General features: G+C 42.6%; 1 protein-coding gene and 1 long non-coding RNA gene across 13 annotated transcripts in view; one reads left to right on the top strand and one right to left on the bottom strand.

Annotated features, from left to right (window-relative positions):
• Window positions 1–22,104, top strand: part of IQSEC1 (IQ motif and Sec7 domain ArfGEF 1) — a 336,457-nt gene that overhangs the window by 178,674 nt on the left and 135,679 nt on the right. For 7 of the 12 annotated variants that reach the window (XM_035337514.1, XM_035337515.1, XM_035337505.1 and 4 more), the window contains one exon: window positions 397–441. The exons of 4 other annotated variants lie outside the window; for them this stretch is intronic. In XM_035337514.1, coding sequence (XP_035193405.1) covers window positions 397–441 — 45 coding nt within the window. Of the gene's footprint in view, window positions 1–396; window positions 442–7,240; window positions 7,959–22,104 lie in introns of those variants that run through there. One more of the 12 variants, XM_035337511.1, reaches the window with a different exon arrangement.
• On the bottom strand, window positions 8,138–20,396 carry LOC118173189. The gene is made up of 3 exons (XR_004754076.1): window positions 20,206–20,396; window positions 15,591–15,825; window positions 8,138–14,241 (listed from the first exon to the last, which is right to left on the bottom strand). It is a non-coding gene; the product is annotated as an uncharacterized LOC118173189 (long non-coding RNA).

A 22,104-nucleotide genomic window follows, 5' to 3' on the forward strand; every position in this document is an offset into this window, starting at 1 on the left:
GGTACAGGTGGATTGTGCTGAAATTTTATTGCTAGTGCACACAGTGCGGGACTGAAAACAGAGGACTGGTTCTGGAAATGTTTAATATAATGGTGCACACAGTAGAACTTGGTAAGTCATTCATACGCCAAAGTATTGTCGTTCACATTTGATCACATTTTGCTTAGTTGAGCAAAGATGTTTGTGTAATTTCCTTTTCATAAGACATAGGAAATAGCTGCTCTTATTTCTTTGTATGTGGTTGGGTTTTTTGCATCCATATTTAATGTCATGCTATGTACTTTAAAACATCGATAGAAAGGAAGCCAATGTAAAGCTATTGAGCATTTGACATTTATGGACATAGTGTTTTTAATAGTTTTAATACTTGTAATTTTATTCTTTTACTGTTATCAGGAACTCACTGGAAACAGGAAGCAGCATCTCTACTGATCCGCTCAGGTACTGTAGCAATATAGATGTTAATTTTAGGTTTGAACTAATAAAAGCAACCTCCAGTCTGCATCAGCTATACGTCACATAATTTTATTTTACAATGTATAACTAGCAAAGGCATCGAGTAACTGTGTTTGTTTGTTTGTTTGTTTTTCTGTTTGTAGGAGGGGATAGCTCTCTTTCTTCCAGGATTTTCAACTTGAAATTCAGTTCTAACTTTAAACACTGTATTTCTTCTCAGAAGAGCATGAAGGAGAAAGAGGGTTTGTGCATGCACGTGGGCAAGCCATCTCTCTCAGATTTTTGTAAACTTGTGCTGAAAAGAGTTGACCTTCCCTGGTAGTTCTATACTGCTTTGAGTGAGCAGTAGTGATTGTGTCTAAATATTACTTTTTTTTCATTGCTCAGCATTATCATAAAATCACATGTACAGACTTCAGAGACTGCTGTCATACGAGTCATCGCAGTGACTGAGATTTTACTTTGATCACTCAGTTTGGAAAAAATGCTTAGTACTGTTAACATTGCACATCAAGTGGGGACCTTGCTTGTTTTATTGTCATAGCTGCACATTAAAGGGTGCATCAAAGTCACACACTTCCTTTGATTAAGGTGGGGCAGAATCCTTTTCTCTCAAACTGGCAGTTGTTTGGTGAAAGTTCTCCTTTCTGAGGTGTTTGGTATTGGGGATGTGAATCTTTCCACACTGTGTAGTTTTACTTTGCTTGGACAAAACATTAGTGGGAACTGCTTTGTTTACGCTTATTTAAATTATAGGCTTTCTCTCTGTTGTTTATTTTCCAGTGTCTGATCTTCTGAAAGGGCATTACTATCACTTCCTAAAACGCGCACACAACAACAACAAAACCTATGGAATAATATCATCTTTGTTTTCAGCTCAACATAGTTCCACTGGACAGCATTCAGCACGACTGAGGTTTTGTTCCATCTCCCAGTTTGACTGGTGCTGTTTCTTTGTGTAGTAGGACAATGGAGGAAAAAATGTCGGCTTCCCCCTTCCCTCTGCTCTTCTGAAATCTTCTTGTACTAAGAACATTGCGTAGCTGATCTGTGGTTTACCGTTCTCTGGGCTCAGATTCCCAGAACCAGGTATTGCTGCCATCTTGATTCCAGGCTAGACAAACCTTTGTGAGAACAGCAGATTTTATTACAATGCTTTTCCTTCTAGTGACTTTTTTTTTCCATGGGACGATGTCGGTGAGAAAGATGAGGGAGGATTGGATAGATGTAAGAAGTGGTTGAATTTTCACATTTGGTGGGAAAAGGAATAGCTTTAGCTTGACTGAACAGGCATTTACTGGAAAAAGTAGTGGTTGAATCATTTTAAGCTGCTGTGTGCTATAAAAACATGAATATTTTCTTGGTTTTAGTTATTTTCCATAAAATGAGGCTATGATATTTAATATCCACCAATATGGCCCCTGCTGTTGTCCCATGGCCTCACGAACCATAAAGTTTCAAACACGCAGCATGTGTGTTAATTTCTGTGGCACGGGCTCTCATTAGTATGCGTTGGGTGAGCAATGCTCTTTTCTGAAGCCTGCAGCAGAGAGGTGCAGGCTGGCGTGGAATCCCTGATTGCACTTCTTTATACTTCAAACAATAGTTCTATGCTAGATTATATTCCATGCTTCTGTTACACTCACTAAAAAAAATAAAGCTGTAAGTTAGAGATGTTGCGACTTTGCTCTTTATCCCAGGCACTTTTATGAAACTTCTGTGTTCACATATTTCTTATGCTAATGCAAACATAATCTTCAGAATACGTGCTTGGGTTTATTTTACAGAACTGTCTTTATAAAAACTTATTTGGCAGTAAATGTATGTGCATGTAAATGTAAAGGGTCCTTTTAAATATAGAGGTCTGGGAAGAAATCGTATTTTGGAGTCACCAAATGAGGGGGTAGAAATGCAGCTATGAATGAAACAATTTTATGATGTTTAAAAACCCTCAAATGAAACCATCATAGAAGAGACATTAGAAAATCTTCCAGATGATATTAGGTGAAACGGTGACTTTTCCTAGGGTTCAATATTTGTTGAAGAAACAGCACGTAAAATCTAACTGAATTCAGTAGGTCAAACGAGCCTGTTTTGGACCTGCAATCAGACAATGTTCAAGGCTATTATTTTTTAGCAAAATGAAAGACAGAAGGCTTTTTGTCAGAGTGTTGTCTCATAACAGTGTTGACCAGATTTGTCTTTGAGTGACCCATAAAATGGAAAAGATTAACACGCATCCATCCAGTGTCCTATCAAGCAATTAGTGTTTCCTAGGCAGGCTGCTGTTCTTGCGTTATGCTCACCAACCTCCTGTCCCCATCAGCCAGTTAAATTTGCCCTAAAATAACCACTCTTCTGGTTCTCAGCTTCTCTGGAACACTGTAATCCAGACCTCTTATTTAGTTAAATTTCAGTTGTGCATAGATTCCCCACCAGACAGATCATTTGTTTCCCCTGGCTTTGTTTAGACTGCACTTGCGTTCTGTAGGTCAATTTGAAAGTTACGCAGTTGTGAGATTAGGAGTCAGTGCCATAAAGAATAAAGGCTAACGTGAAAAATGTGCTTATGTCCATTAGGAAAAGAAAAATCTGTACAAACTGACATGCTGTGTGTGTGTATTATGCTTTGCGCAGCCTCTTTTCATACTGTGGATGGTATTTTTGTGGATATTTTGTGTTGGCCTCTATCAACTGGTAGCTGAGATTTTGTTTCCTGAATCAGTGCGAGGCTCCTGCAAAGCTGCGTTACCAGACCTGCTGCAGGTGTTCCAGGCATTTAAATATTGAAGCTTTTCGGGTATTCGTGGCCTATTTGTCGTTTGTAACAAATTCATCAGCTAGTGGTGATCTGCTTACAGAACAGACATTCAGAAATAGATACTCGGTATTAAGAGAACAGCAAATAACTTATTACCCTATTTCATGAAATTTTGGCAATTTCTTAAGGCTTACTAACAAATAATGGATAATATCAAGTGGGGGAGCCGAATAAACCTGAGAGCTGTTCAAAGCAAAGTAACTTTATCAGAGCATCTCCAGGCAGCAGTGTCTCTGAGTAAAGGGCAGGGTGAGTTTATTTCCCTGATTCCCTCCACACCTCTACGAAGCACGTCACCGTCATGTCTAGGTGTCTCAGTGGTGCAGCAGAGCCCAAGAGCTCTGCTCACGTTCCACTTTCTGTTTTTCCCAGTCAGGACGGATGCTTGCTGATGTGGTACCCAGAAACGCATAGAAGGGCCAGAAAGAGAGATCTGGTTTGCCAAAGCCTTTAACATTACAAGTTCCATATTTTTGTTGTAGCAACCCAGGAAATTTCCCAACAAAGTTGCATGTGGAAACTATTGGATTTCCAGTGTCAAAACGGGGACGCAGCGTACAGGAGCTGTACTGTGAGCTGTGAGGCCTTTGAGCATATCAGGAACTGTTCGGGACCTGTTCAGTTGCCCAGAACCTTGTGGTTGGTATACGTGGCACAAGTCTCGCTTGTCAGTGGGGTGTGCACGGGGCGCATCATGGAATTGGTATGGGAGCTCCAGCATCCTCATCTCGTGACACGCTCGAGTCCGCAACTTATGAATCATTAGCAGGAAGTTCTTGTGCGTGGCTCCCGAAGTACTTCATCCTGACTTCATGGAAAACAGTCCTCTTACTGCAGGCTTAGCAGTTCTGTGCTGTGTAAGCAGACACGGTATTCTTCTGAGCAAGTTAAATATTCTCAGAGTTTTCTTGCCATATCATGGTAAAGGGTGTATGTGAGTAATTAAGTACTCCTATCAGTTGAATTTACGTATTTAATGAAGAGTTAAAGGTTATATAGCTAGACAAGTTGATTTTCCTGATTTCTTTTTTTTTTTTTTTTTTTGAGATGTGCAGTTCGTATACAAGTAACTGTAGCAGGCACAGATTTTTATGCTAAGTTTATTTTATGTAATACTCTTCGTCATCAGTGGACAGCTTTATTTCAGCCTCGTGGCTTGTCAAGGCAGCCATCCCTTAAAAGGGTAGTTACCCCGTATTTTTTTATTTTGCCTCTTTTTTTTTTTTTTTTTTTTAATGTCTGGTTTTGAAAGAGTTGTCAGAGCCTTCGGAACGTTGATGCCAGAGCTGCCTCTCCTCAGCAAAACTCCAAATGACTACAGATGTTTTCAGTGTGCCACTGGCTTCTGGTACCAGCACTGAAGCTGCAGCACGTCCAGAAATTACTGCCCTATTAGGCCTGGGAATTCGAACTCAGGGGTAGCGGTAAATGCCTTTTGAAAGAGCTAGTTTTACACCACTGTGAGCGTGAGATGAAGCTTAATTTTCTTTGTTGTTTTCCTATGGAAGACAAGTAAAAATGAAGAACATGTTGAAAACGTGGTGCTTTTCATTTGCAAAAGTCCTAATTAGCATTTTGCCTGCACGCGGTGCAGTATAATCAGCACTGGTTGCTGTCAGAAAATTCATGAGTATGTAGCTTTTGCTCACTAAAAGTCCAGTAGGTAGAAGCAAGCAATTAAGGTGACAAATAGCAATTTTTTTCTACAAAGAGTATGATGGAGAGAAAAAAAATTGCTTTGCAATGTGAATAGTCAAAGGGTAAGTTGTCAGAAAAGTCTCATTTCAGGGCCAAATCTTTGGATGGTGTCTCAGGAGGTTAATTGTCTCTGTATGGTTTTCCCCTTCTCCTTTTTTGATCCTGAGAATAGCTCTTCTTGGTTACAGAGCAAGTCCCTCCTTGCTGCTTTTGGCTGGCTTTCTTGTTTTGTTTTTGTTTTGAAGGAATCTCAAGAAATTCAGGCAGAAGAATGCTCCACTAAGGAAAACTCAAAGGTAAACTTCTCTGCCCACCCCGTTGTTCTTGGAAATAAAGGGAAAAAGGTTTTCCTGTTATCCTCTTGGTCTGCTCCAAAGGGTACATACAGTGCGTTGCCATCTCACCAAAGTCAGGGGACAGCACCGGGGAGACTGGGGAAGGCTGGGACTCACCAACAGGCACTGAATCCCAAAGGGCTTCATTCAGTTCCTCTGTAGATAAAACTATCCCTCTGAAACGGGCTGATATTAGGGATGAAAAGAAGGGATGCACGATTTTGATAGGAAAATGTAACATCTGACATGATGGTTATCACTTCCTGGAGAACTGCCAAGATGCTGAAGCCCCAGAGAATGTGAGATCAGGAAGAAAAATAGACTTGAAATTTCATACGGTCTCATATTGCTAGGGGACTTGCTTCTGAAAAGTAAACAATTGTGTTTTCTTGGGAATCGCTTCATGAGTACCGGTGCTGTTGCTGGGCTGAAAGAAATCCCAAGGAGTAAATGCAGGCACCAGACAGAGGCAATTGATTATTTTGAAGAGAATCTTTAAAAGATATTTTTTTTTTAAAAAAAAAAAAAAGGCCCAAATCAAATGCACATCATGTTTTTGCTTTTTCATGCAAACTGTTTTGTTCATGATCTGTTCGTTTCCACCTCCCATCCTATCCTGCACAATATGTTCTGAGGGAAATACCAGGCAGTGCAGCGTGAAAATTTTTGAATGTTGTTGTCTAGCCATAACATACCTATTGCTTCACTCCTCTAAAGAAACTGCCAGTTCTTAGTCAAATATATTCATAACTTCAAGTAAACTTGCACAAATCTGTTTTCTAAAATGCTGCGAGGCGTTTCTGTAACTGAACAGTGACAATGAGTAAAACCAGAAACCAAAAGGATCCCTAAATATAGCTTATTATCCAGGCACTTGGGGTTAGATATGCCTACGCTGAGGACAGTCTCAAGTTAAGCACTAGGAGTTTGGGTTGCTTTATATTTTAAAGCAGTGTTATGGTTAAGCAGTGAAAATGGTTCAAATGCTAGAATCTTTGCTTTTAAATATTTCTTTGCATTCTGACCTTGTTTTGTTATTTCTGTGGATTTTTTAATCTCCTGTATTCTTTTGATTCTTTTGCAAGCTGTATCCTGAGTATTTCCTATTGGTGATTTTCAAAAACCCACCAGAATGAGAAATACCCAGACTGTAATTTCTGGAAAAGTAAATTGGTCAGCAAAGTGGACGTAAGAACCAGCCGGTCTCCAGTAGGGCACTTGTGGTTTGTTTTGTTTTTAAAAACAATCACAATGTTTTCTCCAGCACCAGTAACGTTTCCTGCTGAAGGGCAGTTCTGTGGCACCACCTCGGGTTAACTCTTGCTTCGAGTATCCTGGGAGACCGGGGGAACTCCTGAAAAGTAAATTGCACTCCGGTATAAGAGGAGGAAGAAAAAAATAAAAAAATAAAAAAGTGGGTAAATTGTATCACTGTCTTTTAGGAAAGGTAGAAACTAAATTTAGACTCTTGTGTTTCCTGGGTAAAGGTGGCCTGTTTTCAGCATGCCGAGCCCAGGCTTCCCCCAGAAGATGCTGCTCATCTTGCCACATCCCTCGGAGCCGCTGAGGGCTCGGTGTCCCGGTGGGGCACAGGGGGCTTTGGGCTCGCCCTGCAGCCAGGGCCCCCAAGCTGCCGCTCCGCACCGCTGCGGGTGCTGTGGGGTGCCAGGGCCCCCCCCGGCTGCAGGCACCCCCTGCACCCGCGGCCCCGCCGCCCCCCCGCGCAGAGCTGCCTCCGCTGCTGGCTTGGCGGCGCCCGGCCCCCGCTGGCGGGCTGTGTCGGGAAGGAGATGAGATGGAATGAGATGAGATGAGCGTAATTTGGTTGGCGAGCGGGGAGGGTCTGCGCTGCTGCTGCTCCGGCGGTTGGGTGGTTGGGTTTTGTCTGTCTTTTTTTTTTTTTTTCGCCTGTCATAAGGAGCCCACGGTTTCCATAGGTGCTGGCAGACAATGGAGCTGGTGTGATTTGCACAGGAGGAGCTGATTAGCAGAGTTGTGTGCTGCTTTATTTAACAACAACAACAACAAAAAGAGGTGGGGGGTGTGGGGAAGGACTGCCGTTCCTGTGCCATGGGATCATAGCACTACTGGGGCTGTAGGCAGTTGTTGCTAGATCTGATTGAGATAATTGCTTGTGTTTTCCCAAGTTCTGCAAGCTCTCAGGATGCTTTCCAAAGGTCCTTCAGAAACCTTAACCGGAATATACACACGTTGTTTGCCCAGAGGGCTATTAGAATGGCCTAAAATAGCCAAAAGGAGAAGTGGGATTTCTGTGTAATAACAGTAGCATTGGAGACTCTGGGAAAGACAAACTGCCATCAGGATCAAAAGCCTATGTGAATTTGTAGCCTTTGTGCGACTGCCTCTTTGTATTAAAGTAGGATACTGCAACTGTGCAGGTGCCGTGCCATGTGCACGACTGCATGCATTGGTAACAATTAGAAACACGCTGCAGCAATAAGGAGAGGAGTGTTGGACTGGATTTGAGTCATTCAGATCATAACAAAAAGAAGTCTTGTGGTGTTAAAATCTAGCTGCAGACTACAGTTGCTGCAGTACAAGTATATGAAAATGCTGAAGCTAAAGGCCTTCTGCTTGGATTACTGGCAGTTTTTGTGTCTCCAGCCTCTCCACGGTTTCTATAAAAGGTAAGAGAACATTAACTGAAATTCTTTTCAGAACTGGGTGGCTGCACATGATGCCACCAGTGCTTTTACTTGCTGTTCTACTCTATTGCTGAAAGGCAAATATGCACGGGAAAAGGGAGTGGTAGGGAATTAATGAGAACTTGTGACAAAAATTGTAAAGCTGCTTTTTTATTGCATCAGTTATCAGCCACTTTTGTCTCTGCATGCAGATGTGAAAGGTAGTGATGCTGTTTGGTTTTAACGTTTGCTTTAAGTCAAATCATCCCAGCTAAGACTCAGTTAGTACTTTATTCTCTGGGATTTTATCCTTAGGCACAGATACCTGTGCTGTGTCGTTTACAGACTGTAAATAGCACTAAGAGATTAATTGAAATGTCATGGAAATTTATGTAATGCATAGATCCTTTTATTTTTCTTTTTTTCTCTCAGAGGTATTTAGTAGTATAATAGTTTATCTTTGGTTTCCCTCGTGGTGCACAGCGCACACCGCAGTCATTCAGAGCCATGGGCACTTCACTTAGGCAGGTCTGACATAGGGCTTAAATGATTGATGGTGAATAGTGATCATAAAGAATAGGGCTGGATGTCACATGCATTGAGCTTGCCTATTTAATGGAACAGCAAAATAAGCATTTCCATTTAACGTGTCCCTGAACTTACCCTAACGCTTTTTAATCTAAACTTCTGTTTCTTGCTCTTAATTCACGCTACCAACCAATGGCACTTATATGTATCTGCATTTTCTGGGGAAAAGAGGAGATCGTTTCATTGTTAACAAAAACCATGCAATTTAAAGCAGGATTCCGTTCTTGTTATGTACACTTTCTGGTCTGACTATCTATTGTCAGCCTACAGAAAGTGCTTTGTACTAAATGCTAATTGCAGTTGAATTTTTCATGCAGTGACTGAAGGCTGGCAAAGGAACTGTTCCAATCTTTTTCAAGGTTTAAGGGGTGCCCCCCACTTCCTGGCATTGAGTAATATCGGACCCTCATCTGTGACCATTGGCTAGTGAAGTTTCAAAAGATAGCTTTATTCCCTTGCAGCTTTTCACAGGTTTCCTTTCGAAGTCAAAAAAGTTCCAACTTATTCCTAGCCCGTTGCAGTGCCTTCCTTGCTGAGAATCCATATAAAATAACAGAAATACGGCCAGACTGTTTTGATGCGAGCAAATACAACCGAACTGAAGGTTTATGTCCTGGATTCCTGGCAGCCTCCCAGCTTTGTTGCAAATGAATTACCCTGGAGTTGTTCTGCATCTCCTAACGGAAACCTCGGCAATACCTAAGGACTTTCCATTTACTTCCTTCCAGACAGTTAATTTGTTTGTCATTGAAACCTGGATGTGTTTGAGCCCTCCTCCTGGAGTGTTTGTATGAACAGAAGTAAAAGGAGGCTAAGGACTTAAATATCAGGTAGAAGTACTTTCCTCTCAGCATTCTGAGAAAAGGAAAATTGAAGGGAAGTTGCAGTTTTCTCACATTTTAAGCAAAATAATTTCTTGGTCGGAGCAGAGTGGCAAATGAATGTGAAAAGCAAATGGTCCAGAATGAATAACAAAACTAAATGCACGAAGGTAATACAAAAAAAAAGAAAACATATCTTTCTTGAGACTTACTTTTAGTTACTTTTTATTAGTATTTGCAGGTTGTTTAAAACGCTCTTGGAAAAGAGCCGAAGTGCTGTGAGGAGAAATGTGTGTGTCTGTCTGTGTTTTTATTTTTATGCATGAAGTAAGGTAACCAAAACTGGACTTGAGTAACGTTTCCATCATACAAGTCATCGTGAAATTTTAGTATTTGCAGTAGGGTTATTGTCTGCCCTCGGCTATATCCTGGTCGTGCCAGCGAATGGAGGCAGAAGCCAAGTTCCGACGTCCCGGTACGCCGCTCCCTCGTGCTGCTGCTGCTGCTGGCAGCCAGCTGTGGCTCTGGGTGAAGAGGTGCAGTTGCAGGTTGTGAGGAAATAGTGCCAACCCCCTGAGCCATCCCCACGTGCACGTGGCGCTGTGACAGCACGGGACTTCTTCGGGTAGGCCCAGGAGGCTGCGGAGGAGCTGCTGCTGGGGCTGTGTGGTCCTGATGCTGTGGGGTGGCTCGGGCCTGCTCAGCCCAGCGCCCTCACATGCTCACGCATAGCGAGCCGTACGTGACAAGAAATGTGACCGCTCTTCTATGTCCAGCTGTGCGCTGCCTGAGCCCGCTGTGACTTTTGGTTTTAGTTGGAGTTGATGCTGAAAACTATGGTAAATGTTTCTGGTCAGCTCTGAAGTTCCATGGCTTGCTGCTGTTCAGAAGTCAAGTTGTGTTTTTCAGACATTGTTACTCAGGAAGTCTCATGGGGTCATGTCTGTGGCCTGACCTGGACAACTGTGATTTATGCTATGTTTTTTGTGATCTTAAGTTATAATTTTTGTCTTGTGCTGGGAGCTGCTTGCACAGACCTTTGCACCTCTGTTGACATTCATGGAGTCGAAGGGAGGTCTACGCGGGGCCTGTTTGGTCCTGCAGTGTGCTGAGTGGTGTGGCAGGATGGGGCTGGCTCCCCGCGCTGCTGTCTGGCACATGTTTCTTCCTCAAACCCTTGGGAATGAGACTGCTGAGAGGCTGAGGCTGGCAGTGGTGGAGCTCCGTCCCCGCTGCCCCGAGCTGTGGGGCTGGGAACGGGAGAGGGGCACGGGGCAAGTCGCCCTCCCTGCCTGTACTGTAGGGCCGGGCAGGGTATCACAAGAAAGCAGTGGTTCTGGATGATGGGAAGGAGTGAAAACAGGACAATTTTTGCCTTCTGAGGTGCCAGTTTTTGAACATAGTCAGGTTTACGAAGCAAAGTTCAGTTCCAGAACTCTCTACCAAGCTGTGCGTGTGACATTCCCAAAGAGAAACCCGACTAAGGGCTATTGTACAGTTTTCAGTCCTTTGTAAGAACTGATTCAGTGATGTATATTTTCTCAGCACAGCAAGGGAAAGGGAGAAATAGGACAAAATAAACCAACTGTGCTTTTAGTCTATTTCGTAAATTTGGCTGCAACTTCAGTGGCCAGGCCTTGCCCATCACATGCATGTTCACAAAACAAAGCTACTGCCAGGTAACGATGCCTCCAGTAAACATAAACTAACAGTCTGCTTTTATCTAAGTTGGGGCAGATTATATGGAGAAAACTGTGGGTGTTGGGGTAGAAACCTGGTCCAAAAAAGTGTTTGATCATTCATCTGTGGAAATCAAATTTCAGCTCCTTGTTACCTTTAGCACCAGGTGCGTTTTGGTCCGTGCTATAACCCCACGGTTAAGTGCTGGTTTTCAGTGCCCTTTGAATACAAATACTGAAAGTGTAGAGATGAATTTCTGTAATAGATTAAAGTGTAAGATGAGCAAATCACCGTAGGGTTTCTGTGGGATTTTGAGGATGAATGTCTCATGCTTGCTCACTGGATTATTATAAAACCATGTGACTTCAGGTTTAACATGCAAAAGTGAAGATTTTCTTTAGCCAGTGGGTGCATCGTGCTGTGCTTCTGCCAGCTGGTGTGTAATAGCCCAAGCGAGAAATTGTTACCATTAGCATTGCATTAAAGATAAAGCTTACAGTGAGAAAATTTGGTACTGGAGGTGAAGAAGATTATAATCTGTACTTTGGGAGGGGGATTTTTCCTCCCAGAATTTTTTCTTTTTGCTAAGACAAGAGTGTTTACACATTTAGCACTTTTTCTTTTTAAAGGTTACTTTACTGGAAACTGGTTGCTTGACAAACAGAGCAGTTTTTAAATGAAAACTTCTCACTTTTCTATTCATTTTTCATTTTGCTTTTATAAATTGGGTCTCTCCAAAAGAGGCACGAGTCCCTTAGAGAACAATCGGGCATTTCTAGCAGGCCTCTTATTCCAGCCACCCCAATGGAACAAGATAAGTGAGCGATGACAGGTTTTGTGAGGCGGGGATTAACTGACATTGTTCTGCCAGCCTCCAGTTGGGACTGGCAATTCCAGCGTTGTGATTAACGATGGATTGAATCATGTGCTTAAGCCTATCTCCAAGCAAGAACAGGTCTATATTTTGGTATATGATTCAGTCCTACTAGGATGTTTCAGTGGTGATTATAAATGAAAACGCTTTCATAAATCTCCTTGATAGGAGCAGCCTATTGCTGCTGTGCTAGAATGTCACCAAGTCCCTGACTCACAGAGGCTACTTAAAGCCCCTCTAAATTGCACTCTGCGGGGCACCGGCAGCTCTCTGCTCGTCCTCTTTCCCACTCTGTTATCCAAGACAAATTTGTAGCATTTGAAACCATTACATGAATTGCCAGTCCTAATTTAGATGCAGTTTCAAAGATGGCACATGTGCTTTAAATGGTCTATGCCGGGATTGTCTTCAAGGTTAACTCTTTGTCTAAAAAAAGAGCGCGTTGATAGCCTTTGTGCCTCGTCTCTGGTGTTGACAGCATGGACTCTGCTTCCATGATTACGTGGGGTGGCTGCGGATGTGCCAGACAAGGTGCTTGCTAACAGGCAAGGAGCAGCACTGCTTCCTTTAAGCAACACACAGCATAAATAAGAGATGCAAAGGTCTCTGTTGTCACATGTTACTACATAGTTAAAGGGGATTCTATTTTTAAATCCATTATTTAAAAATGGATTAATAAGGGGGGAAGGGGGACATTATATAGCATATTGTAATCCTCCAACCCTGGAAAGAATAGCTCTATGATAGTTACAAATCTCAGTAACAATGAGTCGGGAAAAAAAATCTTTGGGTTCTAGTCCATGAAAGCAGGGAACTTCTTTTGCTCACATGGTGATGTCAGTTGGTTTGCTTTCCTTCTGGCACTCACTTAGATTGTGGGCTCCTTTGCAATCTGAACTGAACAAAACAATAGCAAAGTGGGTGGGAGAAATAAAGACAGCTTTGTCTTGAACTTGCATTTGGAGTTCACCATATATGTTGTTAGAAACAAATAGTTTGCTTCCACTTGACAGTGACTTCATCCAGAGCAGGGCTGAGTCATAATGCCTATAGTACAGCTCTCCCAGGAGGTTCACGCTGGCAAAGTTTATGCAACTGCGAAGCAGCTGAGAGCATAAAATTCTCTCCTTTTCCTTCCCCCCCCCCCCTCCCCCCCCATCCACAATCCTCTTAAAGTGCAGCCAGCAAACAGTGCAGACTGCAATATTTCCAAATGCAGTATAAAAATGATTGAGGAAACCCTCAAATATATAAGGTAAGAAAATGCCTTAAAAGCAGTCAGAGGATTTGTCTGCACTCAGGGAGCTAGTGATTTCAATTGGATAACTTAAAACACCCCAAATAGTTGTTAGTCTGATTAAAGCCTTCATTGTAATGTAATTCACACTACTGTGTATCCGAGTGTTCATAAAAGCGTTGAAAATGCTCTGGTTTTATGCCTTCGGTTCATACTCCCAGTTTTCTTTACTTTCTGGGATGCTCTGCCTTCCTACCTGGTGGATGTTTTGGGATCCCTCAATTTGCCATGCCCCGATTTCACCGAGGCTTGCTGTGGGACTTTGGTATTGCTGAGCAAAAATCCTGTGCTAGTATAGAGGGCTGTGTGGTGTCTCCTCAGACCACTGCTGTAACTGATCTGGGTTTCAGGCAGTTCTCTGTATAAGTGCCTCTCTTTTTGTGTCTCTCTGCGGTCATCAGTAAGCCGCACGTCAAGCCTTTCTGAAATGCTTTGCACCCAGGAATCATCTCTGAGTATTCATGTTCTCCATTGTTCACACTTGTGCAGCTTTCAGCCTTCCACGAGCACAGCTTCAAAGACGCATACCAGGTTTTGAGGAACTTCGGTATCTGTGCTGGCGCCCTCGCAGATGTGTAGGTGGTGCCTGCCCTTTAGCTGGACCCCCAGGGAGCGCGTTTTGCGCCAGGCTTTTCTTTCAGTGTCTGGTCCCTACCGTATTTAGATGCAACTGATGGGCAGGCCCTAGGGCAGTCACATTTAAATTGTGCATTTGGCTATGAGCCTACATGGAATGGAAGCTTTCTGAGTTCCCTTTGATAGTCGTCCAAGATTAAGTCACAGAAAAGGGCGTCTGGGAGCACGGTGGCGGCTGGAGGCACACGAGGAGCCTGTCGGTGACTGCAGCTGGAAGGATGCTGCAGGGGCCTCCTAGAAGCACCACAAACCTGCCAGCTTGTGGGGATGAGAGGGGATGCCCTTTATCAAAATACCAAAATCACGCTGGCTTTATTCCGCAGGACTGGTATGTGGCTGTCACTGCTGTGAGCTCCGAGGAAACGTTGTTGTGCATGCTCTTAGGAATGTCTGAAAAATCGGAATAGGAAGTTTAAAGGGGAAGGAAAGAAAATATGGTGGAGGCTGAGGAAAAAATGTAGTGAACATACTTTATTTAAACCTCATCCCCAATTTAATGTACAAGTTGACCTGTTACAAGTTAAGGGTTTAAAGATAACCTAAATTGTCTAAAAGTCAGACTGCTTTTCATTTTAAAAAGTTAAAACCATCTATTTGCAAGGCTTCTTTCAATCCTTAATTGGTAATAGCTGCTGTCTAAAGGCAATGCTACCTAAGTTAAAAATAGGCCTGGAACTCTCCTGACAACCAAAAACATGTATGATGGTTGCTAGCTCCAGCGCTCACAGCTTCTTTTGTTAAATGCCCTATAAATACAATCTACTTACTAATAGGAATGCTGTTAAATTCTGTTTCTGATCATTTGTCCTGGTAGAAACTAGAGGAGAATAAGCCAATTCCCACCTTCACTCGTGAAGCCTGCGGTATGCCTGTTTCCCTCTTTGTGGGTTACCCTAACCAAATTGAGGATGAGCCCATGTACAGCTGGAGTAGTAAGGTTATCTTGGCTGCAGGCATGTCACGTGGAAAGTGGTGTGCATCCGGAGTGCGTGGCTGTACCAGAGAGCAGGCCACATAAGGTGTCTGGGGTGCTCCATTCCTCTGAGCCACCAACAGCAACTTCTGCGCCGAGGGCTCGGCGTGCTCAGCTCCCCCCGAGCACTGCCCGTCGTGCGGGCTTCAGTGCAAAATGAGAATGAATCTCGGGAGGGTGGAGAACAATAGAACGGGAGCCTCCACGTTCAGCATTGCCTGGCTGTTAACACCATTGGAAAGTAACGTACCACCTACAGCTTCTACAGGAACTTAGCTCTAGCATTTTTTAATACTTGAAGTGATTTATGGATTTATGTACCTGGTAATATCTTTGCCTGGAGAAGCTTTTTTTTCCAGTGTTTAAGAAATAAAGTAATTGAAATCCTCCAGTTCTCCTTCATGTCTGTCCATTCCCACCCTACTCTTCCCCCCCCTAATCTATAGATAGGTATATATACTTTTAAGGAATTTAAGTGCTCTGCTTCACCCTTATAGGGGACTGATGGTGGCTCTGGGTTCTTAGCAATAAAAGACATCGAAAGAACTGTATTTCTGATCCTAAACCATGAGCTCTGTGCTTGGAAGTGGCCAAGTTGAGGGCTCTGACGAACAACTTCTGTGGAATTCATTTCCAGTATTTTTTTTAGATACGGTTTCTTCCAATTGTTTTGACTCCTGTGCTGCAGCCCAGCACTTCTGTGCACACTTGGAAAGCCAAAAAATGCCTGTCTCAGCTGTCCCGGGTTGTCTTGGTGCAAACTCACCTGCACCAGCAGTCGCAGCCAGCGCTACAGGTGGCAGGAGGGAGGAGTGGAGAAGCAGGCGGTCCTCGTGCTGACTGCAGCAGGCAGCCTCAGCCTGGCGGTGAGGCAGGGAGAGCCCCAAGCAGGTGCATTTTCAGCTGCCTCAACCATTTGCTCAGTTCTTGTAAGGGAATGCTGGTACCATGGCATCACCTTTCTCTGAGTTAGCAGTTGTGTCTGAATTAAAGATTTCTTCCTGAAAAGACACGCAGTATTTTTTACAAGGTTGATTGGTCTGCCTGTAATGCACACAGCATAAGCAACTCCGGGACAGCTGGCATGCCCACTCAGCACAGAAAAGTGGACACACGGCTGGGGCGAAGCCTAGGCAGACATGACATTCTGATGCAGGGGACAGCACTTCATTACTACACCTACTACTACCTCCATTGAAAATAAAACATAATGATTAGTGGGTTTGGAAATGCCGATGTACTGAAGTGGGAAGAAAGGTTGGAAGGAGGCAGAGCTCCTTGCAGCTTCCCATTGCAGCTTGGCAGCACAGAGGCAGCTTACAGTGCACGCACTACAAGCAGGACACCACTGTGGGTCCGGCCCGGTGGTGCTGCTGTGCCTGCTGAAAAGGAGGGTTGTGCTGTAGATGACTTGCAAGCAAGGAAAAATTAGTAAAGGTTTCCAAGGAGCATAATGGAAGAAAAAGAATCCAGCTAAGTACATCTGTCTGGGGAGCTCTGCTTCATACAGAGCGTGGTCCCATGCACAGCACGACTGGGTGGATGCAGTGATGTCCTCTGAATGGAATCTGTTGTTTCATTTCAAGGGGAAGAGATAACCAAAGTTTTTATTGCCACACCCAAAGAGGAATAATAAAGCAGCCAGGCAGCAACTGTCTCCAAACATCCCTTGTTACCACCCCATAGTCTCTGTGTTGGCTGGGATTACTTGGCCGAGGATGTGAGTGTGGGAGAAGACTGTCACTGGAGTCATTACGATAGATTATGATTGATGTACAAAATGGAAAATCCGTGTCAAAGGCAGATGTGATGCCAAAAGGCCCCTGCGGTGCTGGGGCTCATCTTGACTTGTTATACAGTGAAAGCAAACAAGGCTTCAAAAAAGTGAAATCATTTGATATGCTAATCTGTGTCTTGTTTCAGGCATAGTAATGTCACTGTGGACAAAGGAAAAGAAAGTAAATAGCTAAGACAAAGGGGACACTGTCTTCCTGCTGCTGGAAAAGTTCTTTTCCCAATCAAGGTTTTTCTTAATAGTAAGAAATAGCTGATGGGACAATTTTGTCTTCAATATCTCTTGTTACCTCCTTAGCAATCACACTGTGAGGGTGATGTGAAAAGGCAGCCTATCTTCAGACAGAATTAGCCATGGGCTTTGATTAATCACCGGTTTGCCTCATCCATGTGTGTACAGAAATCATCAGCTACAGCTGGGAACACCAGCACCTGCAGTTGGTCAAATCAAGCCCACACGAAGCTTTGCAGGGTGCTGTTAGGCTTAGGCATACCTCAAATATCATTTCAGTGAGAATTTCAGTCTTTTTGTCTTCATACCTACACCAGAATAAATAGCATTTATGTACATCTGAGATCTAATCATAGACCCAAAATACTGATTTACATCAACTCATAGCACAGTTTGCACAGTATTCGACATTTTCTGTATGTGTATTATTTTGTATTTGCAGGCTGCCTATCAGCTCTAAATTATTCCAAATTTGGGCCTGCTGTTCCCTGCAGAACGAACGCTTGCTTTGTGGAGAGCTAACTTGATTTGCCTCGGTCGCGTTGGGAATTAGCGAACAAACTCAGCTCATCAGGAGGGGAACTGAAACACTCCGCTTGCTCTTCCATAAAACTGTAGTCTTCCTCGCATGGTAAATGCTGCAGCAATGATTTAAGAGAAAAGGGAAAAAAAAAGGAGAAGGAAAAAAAAAAATAAAAGCATCTCAGTTTTGTCCTATGATGGTATCACATGTTATTTAAATCCATTTGATCACTGGCTGTGCATAAATGCTAGAAACATGGGTGAAGCAAGTGATTAATACTCTTGTATTTAAAAAGTCTCTTGTAGATCTCAGTATGACATCCACCTTAATCTCTCTTTAGAGACATAAAATACTGTTGCTGCAGGTGCTGATAATGTCTAAATATTGCACTTGAATGTGAATCAAGGAATGCATAATACGAGTACGCCAATTACATCGATGCCTCGGATACATGCTCAAGGGGATGTAGGTGACACCAATAAGCATGCTGTTTGGTAGCTCTATACTACACCGAAAATAAACTACTCTTTGTTTAATACTTCATATATAATGGACCTATTTATGCTAAATCAAGTATTCCAAGTGTGCACCATGTGCAAGTAAGAAATACTGTGTCACAGGTGCCCCATCTCTCAAATTCGCATGTTGAGGTGATCAGGAGCATTCAGCTGATCTGCCTGAACTTGCATAGCTTTTTCCATCATTTAAATGTATTCCACTGGTTATGTTAAGAACAGGTCTGTAAGTTTTCTAAGGCAATTTTTCTCCATTATGTCTACTGATTTAAAATGTATAATGTGCTGTGGAACTTGTTCTAACTTTTTTATGAGCCGTCAGTCACTTCTTCCTGGAATCGTTGTCAGAAAATCACTGAAACAGAATCTATTTCAGACTAGTAGTTCCAGTCATGAGATCCTAGATAAAATGGTCTTATCCAAAATGGAGTTGTGCAACAGAAAACAGACATTTAATCATAAAAGCATACTGTTCTCCCAAGAAGTAGCATGAACTTAGTTTCTTGCTTAATTAAGTTTTATAATATAAACATTCATTTAATGTCTTTGATCCAGAAGAACCCCTGATAACTGTGCCATTGACCTCTTTGCAGAGAAGAGAGTGTGGTCTACTGGGCTGAGCTTTAAAGGCTCGGGAAGGTTTAATGTCGTAGCAACAACACTGACTTTCTGGGTGGTCTCGGAGAAACCAGGGTAGAATTTCAAGGACTTGTCTTTCAGTTATAAATAATAATAACAACAACAAAAATAATAAAACTTCTCTATATAGGGTGATTCCGTGTGTTTGTTGAGGCTTAAATCCTATTCAAAGTTTTGGTGATAAATGCAGTGCACTTAAACTAAATCCTTGAAAAATTAAGGGCTAAATTCTCCAGCGTAGTATAAAAAGCAGCAGTGTAAATATTTAATATTCTTCATAAATCCCCATCATAATTGAGAAATTGCGTGTTATGTCATGCATGAGGTTTGGGTTCTTTTTGAGGGGTAAATATTGTCACGAAGACAAAATCCAACGATCACTTACCTGTCTGAGGTTTCAGGACAGTAAGAGAATTCTGTATGCAAAGTGAGGAAGTTTTGTGGTGTTTTTAGTCAGATTTTACTGTTTTATTTTTGATGTAATTTATAAGCTAAGTGTCATAGCTGACATTCACTATTGAAAGCCATAACTTTGTGTTCAAACACAGCCTTGGAAAATGACTCATTACTTCTTTTAGCACTGTGAAGTTTATTACAGTACACGAGAAATTTTGCAAACAGCTGGGAGTTTATTCAGCCTCAGCCATATCATTTAGCGTGTTTGGTAAGCCTTCACAGATCCAGTAAGTGATTTGCTAAGGCCCTCTTACTGGGCTGGGTTTGTTGATGGTTTTTTTTTTTTTTTTTTTTTTTTTTTAAGTGGAATAAAGTAAACCAATTTCTGTAGGTGCTGCCTAGGTAGGTTTGTCTTCCTTGACAACTTGGAGCAATATTATATGTGGCTTTCTGAACAGCCTCTAATAATCTTCTCTGGCTTGCAAATAATGTAAACAACAAGTCTTGTAAATCACGAAGAAAGAAGTAACCCGAGACTTCAGATGAGAAAGCTGGCTTCTCTCTGAGTTCATTTGAGTGGAGGTCGGAGGAATCACTTGGAAATCGTGAATCAGTGCTTGGCGGCCGCATGAACCTTGGACTAACTTTTTCGTATGCTGCTAAACTTTCTTGTTCCTTGAGTTACTTGGAATCGTGCTAAGTTTGCAAACACTTCAGAGGAGGTCATGAAGGGAGATGGCAGTGCAATGTGGAATCTGATGTGGAAATACTGCATTTCTGTCAGGACGATCAGGTACAGTAAGAGTATTTAAAACTTTACTTTGTGGGAAGTGTCTGAAAGCTGCATGCATTGTCTCTTCCCCTGTTTGTATTCTTTTGCCCTGCATAGTTAACTCTAAGTAGTCTGAGATGCTTGTTTGGGTGGCTTCTTTCTTGTCCTTATACTAAAGCTCTGAAGGGAAAAATACAGGGTTACTGTAAAACAATCTTCAAGGAAAGAGGAGTTTTCATGATTTCGGTCTTGGAAATACCTCTGCCTCATTTGCAAGCAGGCTGAATTTGGAATATGAAAGAGACCTGACTTTCATGAATATCTGCCTATCATCATCTTTTATTCATTGTATCTCCCAAATCCGGAGATTAAGCGTGTGTTTAGCATGCCGCAAGCATCATTTGCTTCAGACAGAGGAGAAGGGGGAGAAAAGAAGGCGGAGGCTTTTATGGCAGAATATAACTCTTAAGTTTCAAACGTCTCTAAGTGAGTGCAGCGCTCGTATCTTACCTGTGTGCATTGTGTGGCAACGCAGCCGACTGCAATGAGATGACAGGCTGTGGCTGCCGTGCATCGTCGGTCGCATTCTTTGAGTGGTTCGCGTTTGACATGCTGCGTGCTCCCTGCCAAGCACATTGCTGGAGATTCCAGTAGAGTTTATTCCAGGAATGGAGCTATTAAGTGAGACACTTGGTGATTGTGTGTTCTCACAGCAATTTTATGTATTTAAAAATAGCTAGCCATTCTCATGCTATAGTTTCTTCATGTTTCGGGGTTATACGATCTGAGTGGTACATTTTGTCATGCAAGCTTCCCTTGAGAAATCATGTAATCTAAATAATTACCGCATTTCACACTGCATAATTATTCTGTGCTGAGGAAAGAGTTTAGAGAGCCTGGATTCCTACATGAACGTTCATTACAACCAGAATGATGCTGTGGAGAGCTTTTATCATCAGGATGCTGAAATAAAGCTGAAAAGCCACTTAGTTCCCAGCAGAGAGCAAGTCAATACAGCAGAAACTGGAAATAATCCCTGAGAGAGGATTCAGTTAAAATAAGAAATTTTATTTATGATCTGGTTTCAGAACCAGAAATAGAGGGAAAGCCTGAAACGAACCAAATTCATGCTTAAATACAAAGAAACAGTCTTTACAGCACAGATATTGATCCTGACCTTAGTACTGCCAGAAATCTATGCAAAAAGTGCAGCGCACAACTCGGGCTATAAAAGCACACGTTCCCCACAGGACTGAGCTTCAAAGGTTCCTCGGAACATTTGGGTGTGGCTATTTATTAAAGCTTAATGTGCAAATTGTGCTCGCCTATAAACAGCCACATCTATCTTTTATCAGTGAACTTACTACTGGTCAGAGTACGTAGGTTGAACGTTAGCTTCAGAGTTTACAGTAGTTGCTTATTTATAGAGCAGCTCGCTGGCTCCCGGAGCTAGCACAACGCAAAATAAAGCTCGTTGTTAAAGTGCTGCGAGTATTTTCAGTTTCAGTTGTTGGTTGTTCTAACAGATTGTATCTTCATTGTAAGCAACATCAATGAATCTGAGAGCATAAAGAAAATATTTCCTATGTGGAGAAAGATCTCTACCACCTTAATTTGCTTTTCTGTTATCTTTCGGGAAACCTGAGCCTCTCCCTGCATTCTAGGAGGCTGTCACTAACCGTTCTGGCTCATGTCTATATCCACCAAGTATGAGGCTATACCAGTCTTTCTCTCTCTCTGCCTCCTCCCATTTCTAGAGAACTGTGAAGCCCATGCAGCCCCTGCTGGAGATTTCAGTCAGCTTAGGCACATCGTATTTAGGGTTACAGTGAGCTTGTTTTTTCCCTCTGTGTGCAAGCCGCCCTGGTAAAAGTATTCCTACACGCCCCTGGTGCCACCGCACCAAACAGCAGAGCATTGCCTTGACTACACTGGGCCAGTTGTACTTGGGCTTCTAACGAATGTGCAGAGCCTGAATGAGGGGTTTTATGCCTGAGAGAGAAAACAGTCCCACTCAAAAGGAAAATTGTTAGTGCTGGGCTTCAGGGTTGGTCTTGTTTTCATTGGAATCCAACTGCTTTAAAAAATTGACTGAGACTTTGTTGTCTGTTTTAATTAGACCGTGTGCCTTGGGGGGAGAGAGCACCTACATCCATGTGTATGTGTTTAAGTTTACCATGACTAGATCTTAAAATCGTAGGGTCATGCCTGTTAGCAAGGTGAAACACGTGTAGCACTAGAAGAATTAAGGCACAAAATGCAGCGGTTTGTTTTTTACATGGGGAAGCTTTAAGTCATGTAGTGAGCGTAGGAGAGGGCGGCACAGTGTGATATGGAAAAACACTGCACTGCCTAAATGTCTTGTTTTTTCTTTTCTTTTGCGGGGTGTTTGCCTACTACAGTGAAATT

Source organism: Oxyura jamaicensis, chromosome 12 (genome assembly GCF_011077185.1).
Source record: "Oxyura jamaicensis isolate SHBP4307 breed ruddy duck chromosome 12, BPBGC_Ojam_1.0, whole genome shotgun sequence".
NCBI lineage: Eukaryota > Metazoa > Chordata > Aves > Anseriformes > Anatidae > Oxyura > Oxyura jamaicensis.